At 44.1% G+C, this 12938-nt stretch overlaps 1 protein-coding gene and 1 non-coding gene across 3 annotated transcripts; one reads left to right on the forward strand and one right to left on the reverse strand.

Moving 5' to 3' along the window:
- Positions 1 to 234: 234 nt before the first annotated feature.
- On the reverse strand, positions 235 to 11747 carry ZNF287 (zinc finger protein 287). 2 transcript variants are annotated; one of them, XM_065909370.1, is made up of 5 exons: positions 11234 to 11747; positions 10458 to 10558; positions 8631 to 8757; positions 8105 to 8191; positions 235 to 2487 (listed from the first exon to the last, which is right to left on the reverse strand). In XM_065909370.1, the coding sequence occupies exons 1-5, from the start codon at positions 11631 to 11633 to the stop codon at positions 935 to 937; spliced, it is 2268 nt and encodes a 755-aa protein (XP_065765442.1). In that variant the 5' UTR covers positions 11634 to 11747; the 3' UTR covers positions 235 to 934. The 2 variants fall into 2 exon arrangements, with proteins under 2 accessions (XP_065765442.1, XP_065765443.1); XM_065909371.1 differs by lacking the exon at positions 10458 to 10558 and having other exon boundaries at positions 11234 to 11352.
- On the forward strand, positions 10279 to 10352 carry TRNAG-CCC (transfer RNA glycine (anticodon CCC)). Its single transcript has one exon. It is a non-coding gene; the product is annotated as a tRNA-Gly (tRNA).
- Positions 11748 to 12938: the final 1191 nt, after the last annotated feature.

A 12938-nucleotide genomic window follows, 5' to 3' on the forward strand; every position in this document is an offset into this window, starting at 1 on the left:
AAAGCTAGTGCGTGCTCAGTTGTGTCCAACTCTTTGCAACCCCATTGCCTGGAGCAAAAATACTGGAGTGGGTTGCCATTTCCTCCAGGGGATCTTCCCAACCCAGAGATCGAACCCATGTCTCCTGTGTCTCCTAATTGGCAGGCGGATTCTTTACCACTGAGTCACTTGGGAAGTCTGTCAAAAGCTAGTGAGACTCAGGCTGTTATGTTTTAGATACTAAACATATCTAAATTTTAAATTGTTTAAATTTTAATTTTTGCCTGTATAAGAAAATTTGTGCACGTGTCTAAGGGTTACAGACACATTAGCTTCTCCTAACAGATCATCTTTCACTAGGCTGCTCTTCCTTTAACATCTCAGTATTTAGAGGAAAGCATAATTAAACAGTGGTCACACAGAAGTCCTTCCTTAAGATACTTTCAACCGTTTTCTTTTTTGGCAAACCTACTGGCTTCACGTGCAGTTATGGCATAACAGGAAAAGGGAAGGGGGCCCTTTACATATTTAAGGCTTCAAATCTGGGAAGAACTAAAGGCTGGAGGGCAGCTCTTCTGTTCTGTCACCCTGGGATTTCCCTCTGGTGTGGAAGCTCTACTGGATGGAAGCCTTCCTGTTACAGTACATTCTTAAGGCCTCATGAAGAAGTACTTGAAACTCCGTCTGAGTTAGTGGCTAACAGGTTTCTGGCACTCTTCCTTTCCTACGGTTTCTTTCTGGAATAAACTAAACCGGTATCAAATAAAGGTTATTATGAAGCAAATGTTTTCATCTGAAATTTCACAGTACATTTAAACAGGTTATACTCCCATCACTAATTCCGATACTTCTGCTGAGTGAAAATCTAACCCATATTGCACTTCTTTTGAATAATGTTTTCAATAAGCAGAGTACAAAATAAAATGTAGAACCTATGCGCAGTCTCCCGGATGCATTAGTTTCGATTTTTGGCACCTGTGTGGACGCGCTGATGCTGGATGAGGTTCGTACTCTGGGTGAAGCTTTTGCCACATATGCGGCATGCATAGGGCTTCTCTCCTGTGTGAATCCTCTGGTGCTGAATAAGGCATGTTCTCTGGCTAAAATCTTTGTTGCATGCGTTACATTTATAGGGTCTCTCTCCAGTATGAGTTCTCTGATGCTGATTAAGTGATGAGGAATAAATGAATGCCTTCCCACACTCGTTGCATTTGTAGGGTTTCTCTCCAGTGTGAATCCTTTGATGCTGAGTAAGGTTTGCACCCTGTCTATATGCTTTCCCACATATGTTGCATTTAAACGGTTTTTCTCCATTGTGAATCCTCTGGTGCTGAGTAAGGTGAACACTCTGGCTGAATGCTTTCCCACACACGCTGCACTTATAAGGTTTCTCCCCAGTATGTGTTCTGTGATGCTGGGTGAGGTTTGCACTCTGGCTGAAGGCTTTCCCACATATGCTGCATATATAGGATTTCTCTCCAGTGTGAGTGGTCTGGTGCTGAATAAGTGTGGAGGAATGAGCGAAGGCTTTTCCACATTCGTTGCATTTGTAACACTTCTCTCCAGAGTGAATTCTCTGATGTCGAATAAGGTAAGTGCTCTGACTGAATACTTTCCAGCACTCATTGCATTTATATGGTTTCTTTCCTGTGTGTATCTTTTGATGTTGGAGGAGGTGTGTGCTCTGGCTGAAGGTCTTCCCACATTCGTTGCATATGTAAGGTTTTTCTCCAGTATGAACTCTCTGGTGATTAATGAGTGATGAGCTGTGGCTGAAGGTTTTACCGCATTCCAAGCATTTATAGGGTTTCTCTCCCGTGTGTGTCCTCTGGTGGATGGTGAGGTGAGCACGCTGGCTGAAGTCTTTCCCACAGTCATCACACTTGTAGGGTTTCTCTCCCGTGTGGATCCGCTGGTGTATGGTAAGGTGGGCACGCTGGCTGAAGGCTTTCCCGCACTGGTGGCATTCATAGGGTTTCTCTCCCGTGTGCATCCTCTGATGTGCAATGAGGGATGAGACATGTCTGAACTCTTTGCCGCACTCTTCACATTCGTAAGACTTCTCTTTGGCATGGCTGTTTTGGTGTGCGATGAGGGATGGGTACTTCCTGAACTTCTTCCCACACACCTTACACTTATAAGGCTTCTCTCCAGGGTATATTTTCCTGTGCACGATGCCGGGGATGAAGGTCTTGTCTTCATCGTACACGAAAGTTTTATTGTCTGACTGGGTACCAAACTGCATAATTAGGTTTGAATGCTTTTCAAAATCACTTCTATATATATCATATTTATAGTCTTCTACAGGACTACCTTCTTGTGAAAGGACTGACTTCACACTGAAATGTCTCCTTTTGGTGGGAATTCTCCTGAAGGTCTCTGCCACTTGCCCCTCCATTCTGTCATCATAGTCAGAGGGTTCTTCCAGTTTGATGGGCTTGATTCCATCCTTTTTGAGTTTAGAAACATTTTCCACCACAGTATACTCTTGGGCTTTGGTTTCCCATTCTGAAATTAACAAAAAATATATAAAAAAGTCTTCCTCTGTTTGGAGAAAGGAAACTATTAAAGTAGAAACAAAATAATGAACATGAATAAAATGCCTAAAAAGACTGGCTTTGACAGCCTCATAACATGGTCCTCAACGTGCAGGCAAGGAGGATAAAACGGCAGAAAACAGGCCTAAGTAGTTGAAGGAGGAGCGGCTCCTCCCTATTTAACACCAGCATGGAGTTACTAGAATAGGTGAGGTCAGGCAACAGAGTTAAGAAGTGAAAACAGATGATGAACAATGTGGCATGACTTTCATTACATAATCATTTATAATCATATAAGTTAACTTACATAGCAGGTCATTAAGCAGGCTGGCTGTCACCACCCCTCCTTCCAATCTACCCTGCACACCCTCATGATATCCTGGGCAGTTTCATGGTGTGTGTCTCTGCTTTAATACTTATAGTAACTCCTACAGCCTTGGAGCAGTGGCCCAGACCTGAAACACATCAAGTGACTGGGACCCTCCCAGACATCCTGAGGCAGAAACCCTGGGAGTAGGGCTGAGCCCTCCAGGAGGTTTACATCACACTGAAGTTTCAGGATCAGTGGCTTAAAGGATGAAAGTTAAAGGAAAAAAAGTTAAAATACCTCCATTCAGTACTCAGGCCCCAAATAATCTACCCTTTTCTATTGTACTCTCCCCTCTTCCACACCTCACATTCACCTTAAAGTTTGAAGTTATCCACATAACTTACAACTGTGTTCTCATCATCTTCTGAAGGTGCCACTAATTCCAGATTCCAGATTTCTCTTATGACACCTTCATCTATTAAGAAAGATGCTTATGGCCCAGCTCATGTTTCTTTCTCCTTCTCAGAATCCTAAAGTACAGATTAGGTTGAATCATAAAAAACTGCCTTGTATATAGGTCAATATGGCAGAATATCAGCAGTTTCATATAGTTCAACTTAATATAATGTTAGGCCTATGGCATTAGTTGGCCTTACATTATTTCATAGTTTTGTGTGTTTATTTCCAACTCAGATGCAAACTCTAGAAATGGCTTATCCTTCTTTTACATTTCCTTCAGAAAAAGGCATAAGACTCTGGATATGGAGGCCACTCAAGTGAACCTGGTAAAATAAATGACAATACCTTGCTGTAAAATGAACTCAAATGAAAGCATGCGCATGTGCGTGCACACACACACATGGACCCCAAAACCTGACTGCAAAGCCATCAAATATTCATTTGTTGATGCCTATGTTTCATTATGATGACTTAAAACAAATTTAAGCTACAACACCTTTGAAATCAGGTAAGAAACTTGTAACTTGAAAACATTAAGAATTATATAATGAAACATCAAATAGAGTTCATAATACAGTACAAACAATACTGGATAGTTCAGAAACTTTCTAAGATGCAGATCAAAGTAGGATATTTACGAATATATCCATTCAGTAGACTCATCCACCAATAAAGGACTAGTTAGAATAGGAGAAAATGGAATAGTAGGTACATTGACCCGAAAAAGTGTGCAGGACATATTAACAGGAAAAAAAGAGAGAGAAAATGGTATGTAGGGAAAGATCCCATCAGTGTAAAGATGTGTATCTCCGACTCCTCACCCCAAACCAGGGCCTTCTCCCCTCAGATCAGCACTCTCTGCATGCCTGCACATACATGGGGTTAAGGAAAGGGAGACATATAGTTCATTACTCTGCCTCGTGCTGCTTCGATTTACACACTACTTTCATTGCTTTGATTCAAATACAAAAATTAGACATTACAAAATGCTTAGGAGTAATGTTAAATGAAAAAAGCCGTATCGTGTCTAGCATGAAAACTCATTAGAACTAGGTAAATATTACCAAGATGCCAACAATGGAATTTCTAAGCTTCAAAAAATATTTTCTGATTTTCAAGAAATTGCCTGTATTTCTTTGTTATTTAGTACTACAAACGCTGATGTATTACTTCATTTAGTGGAAAAAAATTTAAAAACAACTTCCTTAAACCAGGATTTATTACTCCCTCCTTAATAAAAAACCAAAATGAGAATGTTAATGGAATGCATGGGAAAGTGTGTGTGCGTATGTATGTGTATATGTGTGTGTATGTATGTGTGTATATATATATATACACATGTGTATACACACACACACACATATACACACATATACATACACACATATATATATGGCTTCTGAGGTGGCTCAGCAGTAAAGAATCCACCTGTCAATGCAGGAGATGCAAGACACCGGTTCCATCCCTGAGTTGGGAAAATCCCCTGGAGCAAGAAATGGCAATCTGCTCCAGGATTCGTGTTGGGAAAATACCATGGAGAGAAGAGCCTGGAGGGCTACATTCCATGGGGTTGCAGAGCTGGACACAACTGAGCGACTGAGCACAAGCACACAGGCAGTGTGTGTGTATAAAGATGAGACAGTCCCAGAAATTGGGTTTAGCTTCTATGTGATCAGAATCAGTCTATGACAGAATGCTCCATACACCTGAGAAGGAAGTACTAAAGTTATAATTAGGGACTTCCCTGGTGGTCCAGCGGCTAAGACTCCAAGGTCCCAAAGCAGGGGGCCTGGGTTCAATCCATGGTAAGGGAATTAAATCCCACATGCTGCAACCTGGTGCAACCAAATAAATAAATAAATAAATAAAATAAAGTTATAATTAACAAGCTTAAAGTAACAAGCCTGAATGATGACGACAAAGAAATCACTATTATAAGCATACATTCTTAAACTAACAAGACCATTAAGCAGGGCTTAAATATGTGTATATAACTAACCAGAAAGGATGAATTAAAAGCATAAGGTATCACACAGTGGTGTAATATTTCTAGCAGGAGAGAGCAGTGTTGATCAGGCTATCAAGGGAGGGATATCAAGGATGGGGGGAGGTCTGGTCTGAACCTGAAGAAATAGGTGGTCCTGTATGATATAAAGAACCATGAAATTCTGAGACAGGACTGGCCATCAGAGACCAACACAGATGCTCGATCTGTGAGTCATCCAAGTTCCCACTCCTCAAGCATGACTGATGAGATGTTGTAACCAAAGGTTCAACTTACACCCCTCTGAGCCACTAAGAAAGTAAAACCCTTAGAGGCCCCAAATCAAGTAAAAGCAGAAGACTGGGATCTTGCAAGTTGACGCTGACTGCCCGAGACACTCCTCCACGCTGTTGATGGCCTCCAGCTGCCCATTAAGGGTGCAAGGGGTTTGGGGGCCAGAAGACAGAGCCCGTAGCCAACCAGGAGGGGCAGTGGGTGGGAGCCCGTATGCTCTGTGCCACACCCTTATAGAGGATGGGCTAGAAAAACAAACAAAACGCAAAACCTCACCTCAACTGAAGGAGAAGAGGAACTTGCCTTTCTCAGTTTTGTGCTCCTTGGTGAGAACAAAATCCCCCCCAACAGGCCCCCTTTTGGGGTTTACAGCCTTAATTCAACCTGATCGTCTGAAAAACTGAAGTGGCCCCAGAGGGGGCAGTGCCTCCCAGAAGACTGTCCTGACTGCAGTGCAGGGCTAGTTCCATCCTGCCACATGTTTTCTCAGTATTTAGACTGTGCTGAAATCACTCCCTAAATAATTTGGTGTATATTTTGTGTCACTCTGCCAACTAAAGCCAATAGGCTGTAAATTATAAGAAGAATTAGTTTTTCAAGTAGCACCCTTAAAATACCTGGTGATCAGATAAAGTTAACTTTTTAAAAAAGTGAAGCAATCTGCTCTGAGGGAGCATATTATTCTCTGTCATTACTATTTAATTTACTGTTACTACTGTATTCCAGCATTGATATTGGTAGACAACCAGAAGTCAGTGCCTTAAAAAAGGAGGGGTGGTGGATAGGAATGGAAATGCAAATGAGTACAATGTACTTCTTTTCTACACAAAAGGAGAGCTAAGACTATATTTATGACTTATCTCTGCAAACAGAAACACAGAAGGATAAACCAGAGACAAGGGAACAGAGTAAACTGCACAGAGTGGGTTGGAATATGGCAGGAGGGAAGAGAGCACACGCCTTTCTCTACAGTCTTGACTTCTGAACCATGATAATGCTTTATAGACTCAAAAATGTAAGATTAGACAAAAAAGAATCAAGAAATAAGAAAATACTAAAACTGACCCCAAATGGAATCAAACAAACTTCACTGTACATCAAACTGTTAAGAAAACCAGAAGGGAAGAATTCAAGTAACTGAACCCAGCATCCTTGGTGGATATCCTTGTGTATCCTTGGTGGACTATCTCCTGAGGACAGGAAGGCATTCTGAATATTACCTGAACAGTCTGTTATTTCAGTGATATAATTCTGAAACCATTCTTGTGTGTATTATTATGACAGAGCAAATGAGCAGACAGATATACTGATGCTGGGAACCAGGTGACTCGCTGTGTGGGAAAGGAAGCAGAAAATGGTTATGGGAAGGTACAAGATGGGCCTTGTGATGCTGGACTGGAATGTGAGTTACCAGTATGCATCCAGGTTTCAAGAAACCTACACACATATTTCACAGCTCTACCTACTGAATTGATCTAGAAGCAGTGGTACCCAGGATAGTGAACACTCTCACTGCCCAAATTTTGGCTTCTCATTACTTATCTCCACTACAACGAACCACTGTTCCTCAAAGAAATTCCAGGTCTAAGGTGGGCATGAGGTGTGCCTGCAGATCATCCTCCACCAGGAAGCCAGGAAACACTGAAACATGGATGGAAATGCCTCAAAAGGACATGGCCTTGGGCTGAAAGGTAGCCATCGCCCACATTTGGGACAACTGATAATTAAAAGCAACTCCCCCACCCCACAAATGGAATGGACCAATAATACACTGAATTTTAAAAAATTCCGTTACTCCATAGTGACACGTACACATAACAAAGGGATGGGAGGAAGGACAGCTGTTTACAGAAAAATAATTTCGAAGAGATGAAGAATTAGAAAATTACCATTTTTAAACCTGCAATGTAATAAAGCAAGGATCTTCAGTGGACGCTACGAACCTTAAATGAAAGATCATCAGGGACTAGAATAGTCATTCTAGGTGTCAATACACAGATGACTACACAGATGTAGGAACTGTGTGAATATGGCAAACAGGTAGAGATTTCTGTCCGTATAGCTCTGGCTTTACATATTTTTACAATTTCTAGTCTTGTAAACATGTTAGCTTTTAAAATAATTAGAAAATAAAAAAGGAAGAACTGAGGTAGGAGACTGGAGGCAGGTGGATACAGGATTTTGTCAATAGACAGAGTAAAAGAAATTCAAAAAGATGTCGAAAGGGTTTGAAATTTAAGATCTCAGGGGACACTCATGCGTGCTTAAGAATACAGGGAGGGAACACAAGGAAAGCCCCAGACAGAGCTCTGAGAGAGGGAAACTAAGGGTCATGGAGAAGTACAAAATGATACATAGTAGATCTTTTCCTGAAGACAGGATCTGGAAAGAAGCGTCACCAAGCAGCTCACTCATCTTGGCCAGCTGGGGTGTCTCTGTGTACAGTGAGCGACTCGGCCATATTTAAAAACACATCTCACACACTTAGCATAACACAGGCTCTTAAGCACAAAGAATCTCGTCCACTGGTGGTTCTCTCACCTGGACTTGGGCCTTCTAGAATTTCTTTTAGCACCATCCACGGTTCTTCCAACATGGGGATCACAGTTGGTCTATACACTGTAAGTCCTGTCCAGGAGGAACAAAATGAGTTTTACCCTGGAGATAAACAGTCATACTACTTTTATTAACTGACTCCTTCTTACCCATGAGGACAGACCTCTTACAGGAAAAGAACGGTTCACAGACACGATCTCATGAATGAGGTCACTGCCCTTTTGAAGCAGGGACAAAAATCTCCCACCACCCTGGAGGATGCGTGTGCAGAGACTGTGGGGGAGGCAGGCGCTGGGCAAGGCGTGGGGTGGTGGTCCTGGGGGGCCGTGCATCGTGGTTCCTGATGACCTTTCACTTTGAAACCTTTCATCTGGGAAAAGGGAGCAGAAATTGGCTGTTTCTGTGCCTGAAGAGATGAGCATGTTCACCTCTAGGCCCAACCCACTTTTGAGAGCTGAGGAAAGACACACTCTGGCATGTGTGTGGTTGTGGGGCACAGACAGACGCTCACCGAGAGAAACCATGTTCCAGTAGTTCTGCAGTGTCACAGTCTTGTACAATTCCTTCTGCACAGGACGCATGAGCTCCCAGTCCTCCTGGGTGATGTCCACCGCCACATCTTTGAATGTGATAGATTCCTGAAACATCAGAAGGGCACAGCGATGGCACAGGTGTGTGCATGGTGGGTGAACCACAGAGTCTTGAGCGTTGGCAGGACCCTAAAGGTTACTACCCAATATTCACCCAGTGTATGGATGAACAAACTCAAATGGCCTAGAAGTATGAAAATAAAATCAAATTTACCATTTTTAGTGCAGGCACTGGCAGTTCCATCTTAAAGAAGAAAGGGATGTGAACATAGATGACAGAGTTGAAAGGTTCGGCTTTTCAAGTGCTGTCTTATGAATTAACAAAATGCGTTATAATTTGACATTTTAAGATATTTTGTCTGCTCTATTATGGAAAGCAGAGCGCTTCCTCTTCCTTTCTAAAATAAAACTGGTACTAATAACCACACTGAACTACTGAACTTACAGAACATCTTACAGTCTGGTCAAGTTAGCATCCCTCTGTTCTTCCTTTGTTAAAAAAAGAAAACTTCTTGGTTACTCTCATATGTTTTTCAAATAAATCTTCTTTCTTTAAAAAACTGTATTGGGATTTTCAAATCACAGTTAAGTGTAAAATTTAGGGAGAGCTAAAATTTTACAATATTTAAGACTTCTTCTTTCATGTCCCATAGAATAACACAGGATTGCAAAATTTATACTATCTTGAGTTCTGGCTATTTTAAATTTGAGGGGGTAATACTATGAATGGAATCTTTTACTTCATGCTAAGATCTGACTTTTTCAGGTATATAATAAAATGATTATAATTTTTGTAAGCCATTTTCTGTAGCTGTCACTTTACTCAAAATTTCCATTATTATTTCTAACAGTTTTCCCCTTGATTTCCTTAGGTTTTTTGGGTAAACATTCATATTATCTACAAGTAATAATTTTACTCTGGTTATCAATTTCTTTTTTTTTGGTTATCAATTTCAGACCACATATACTTTTACAGTAAACCTTTCTCTTAAGACGGCCTGAGATGCTCTTCCTTAAGATAACAGAGACTCATAATCAACAGAACACCACACAAATCATGGCCTTTAATTACCTGTTAAAGAAAAATAATAACTGTTGTTTAATCTCACTTCAGTCTTCTTGATGACTTACGTAGTCCAGACTAATGGGTCTCATAGTATTTAATGCTCACAATCCAAGAGGAATATTCTTTCACTGCAGTTGAATAACTTGGGCTATGAGTAGTTAAGCATCTTTGCACCAAGTCATGAGTTCCACAGCAGAACCCAGAACCAAATCTAGACTCACATGGCTCTGGAGGTCAATGCTGTAGCCTCCATGTGATACTGTTTCTTGAAAATAAAATAGCACCCCCTTCCTGTGGTGAGGAAAGGGGTGATCAGAAGAAGCAATGGGTCCTGTTTCCTGTAAAAGGAGCTCTCCTACCTTAACAGGCCAGGGAGACTTAAGTTGAAAACTGAGGCTTAGGTCTTTGATAGGACTTCTGGGGTCACAGAAGGTAGAGGGCCAGGTTAGAATACGTCCTCACACACGAGAGAGGCATTTTACAATCACAGAAGGAACTGACACTCCTCTGGTGGTCCAGTGGTTAAGACTTTGTACTCCCAATGCGGGGGCCCCAGGTTTGATTCCTGGTCAGGGAACTAGATTCCACATGCTGCAACTAAAGATCCCAAGTGTTGCAACTAAGATGCCCAGCAGGCAAATAAATGTTTTAGAAAGAAAGAAAGGAAAAAACTGACACTCACTTTGGTAACCAAGTCATTGAACCACCCTGCCTGGAAAGCTTGTCTTCCTTTGGGGTCGTCCTCTGGGGTCTCTTGGGAAAGGGTGAAGTTCTGAGGAGCAGCTGGGAAAGAGAGAGAGAGACCATGATGGAGATCAGAGGTGTCTGAAGAGCCTAGGAAACTCTTCACCAGTAGATGTCTATGTTTTCTTAAAGTGAAGAGGAGTCAGAAGGAAACCAGAAACAGCACCCCTGCTGCGAAGAAGTAGAGGGAAGAGGCAGTGACTCACCTGAAGACCCCGCCGCAGGCCTCAAAAACAATCTGCTCTGGGACTCTTTGGAAAAATAGGTGCCAAACTCACAATTTCCCATTAAACCCTCACGTGATAGAAATTTTGCGAGTTGTCTTTTTACTTAGTAAAGAAATATTCCTTGGACATTTCCTAGCTATTTGGAAGCACAGGTTAAAAAACTAAATAAAATCCAGTTCACAAAGCAAATTATTTACTGGTAAAAGGTTCAAATCTCTGCAGGGAACCTCCTGAGGGCTCACACAGAGGTCATCTATTGTGTCTAGCCACTGTTTTACAAGACACATCGTCTGTGTTCAGAGAACATGTGCTGGGTTCGGAGCAGGTAGAAGGCGAATGCCGTGCAATAGGGGGTTCAGGTGAAGCGGGTTCTCACTCACTCCCTGAGCTCCGTTCTCCTGATCACCTCCAAGGACTGTTCTCTGATATGATGACTGTTTTCTTGGACCATCCTGGGCTCCTCCCCCCTCTGCCCTACAAGTCTTACCTTCTTCTTTCAGAATCTGAGTCAAGTCCTCCACCAGCGTCACCACCTCCTCACTGTTCCTTGGGTACTGGGACTTCACCCACGTCCGAACCTCCCCAGGCAGGATGCTCAGGAACTGCTCCAGAACCAGCAGCTCTAGGATTTGCTCCTTTGAGTGAATCTCGGGTCTCAGCCACTTAAGGCAGAGCTCTCGGAGCTGGTTCAAAGCTTTCCGAGGACCAGCCAGGTCTGGGTACGGGAAGTTCCTGAAATTCTGCCGACAGGTCTCAGTGTCACGCAGGAGTCTCAAGGCGAGGATTTCCTTCTCAGCATTTCGGGGTCCGCTCTGAGCCTTGTCCATCTTCCATGTTAGCAGGACTTGGGCGCGAGAACTGGTCGTCCTCCTGCTTGGGGAGAACATTGCTACAAACAGGAGAGTCAATCTGGCAACAGCCTTTATTTCTCCAGGTCAGAGCCAAGTGCTTGAAGTCACATGCTAGAGCCACCGAGACATTTAAGGAGGGCTGCTGCAGCCAGGGGCAAGGAGGAGTCAGCTGTCTTCCTTACAAATTCTGAGCCCAGAATTCGTAGGGATGGGGAAGAGACCCTGAAACACAGGAATACACCACAAAGTCAGGAATTCCTGGTGCTCTCTGCCAGACACACAAACAGAAATAGCTGACCTAGAGACGTTACCAGTTGGGCACCAGTAGGGACTGCCATAAAAGAGTGGCGCTAGATGCAATGACTTGAATCCTGAGCAAAAACACAGGTCAAACTTCTAACTTGTACACACATAAAAAAAGCCTCAGTATATTAGTCATTGATATTACACAAGCTGTAATGACTGAAGTGACTCTCAAAAACAACAGCAAATCTGTTACTTCGAACAAACTCGGAGAACTTTTTAAAGCGCTCAAGGTTGGGGAAAAGGGGCGAGCCATCCACCTGCTCTGCATATCGATGACGGCCAGTCCAAGCCCATCACTACCTGAGGTCTGGGACGGGAAAGAAGCAGAGGGGACCCGTGTGACTTGAAGCCCGTGCACAGCTTCTACAGGACTATGCTTTAGGAATACATTTGGAACCAGTTTTCCCACGGAAAACCTCACTGCAGGCCTGACACCACCTGCCAACGGTCTCCACCTCCAAGCCCCCCTCAACTGCACCGTGTCCCCTAAAGCCGGCTGCTCACTAGGCCTGCTGGGCAGAGACGCCCCTGGCCTGCTCACCCGGCGGGGTCCCCCTAACTCCGCAGTCTGAAGGTCGGGGGCAGCTGCGCGGGGTCTGCCCCGCAGCCCCCACCCCTCAGGCCGCCCGCATCCTAACCTGTGGCCGGATCGGCGGACACGCAGCGGAGCGGCCCTAGAGGCCCGGGGCAACAATGGCGGCAGGCGCTGCGCCTGCGTGGCGGGCTCGGTTCCGCGCTGCAGAGGGGCCTCCGCCCGCCACGTCTCGTCCCGGAGGGCACGGAGCCTGGGCCGGAGCCGCCCGTCCAGCCCGGTCCTAGGAAGCCCGGCCCGGAACCACCGAGCCCCGGCTCCGCCGCGACCTCGCCTCGGCGCCACTGCGCATGTGCGCAGGGAGGACGCTGCGCGCCCGCGGAGCCAATTGGAACCCGCGCCGGCCCCCCGGCCGGAGCCGCGGATAGTGGACCCGTTTCCGTGGCAACCTCCTCCACCCACCCCCTGTGAATAGCTCCGTAGCCCGCGAGGTTCTGAGCTGT

Source organism: Muntiacus reevesi, chromosome 18 (assembly GCF_963930625.1).
Source record: "Muntiacus reevesi chromosome 18, mMunRee1.1, whole genome shotgun sequence".
NCBI lineage: Eukaryota > Metazoa > Chordata > Mammalia > Artiodactyla > Cervidae > Muntiacus > Muntiacus reevesi.

Bases quoted from the DNA above. Each gene is read 5' to 3' on its own strand.
- ZNF287 (XM_065909370.1), bottom strand. From the start codon at position 11,633: ATGTTCTCCCCAAGCAGGAGGACGACCAGTTCTCGCGCCCAAGTCCTG. The intron at 10,559-11,233 runs GTAAGACTTGTA...TCTCTTTCCCAG, and splicing joins TCAGATTCTGAAAGAAGAAG to CTGCTCCTCAGAACTTCACC. The intron at 8,192-8,630 runs GTGAGCGTCTGT...CCTCCTGGACAG, and splicing joins CTGGAACATGGTTTCTCTCG to GACTTACAGTGTATAGACCA.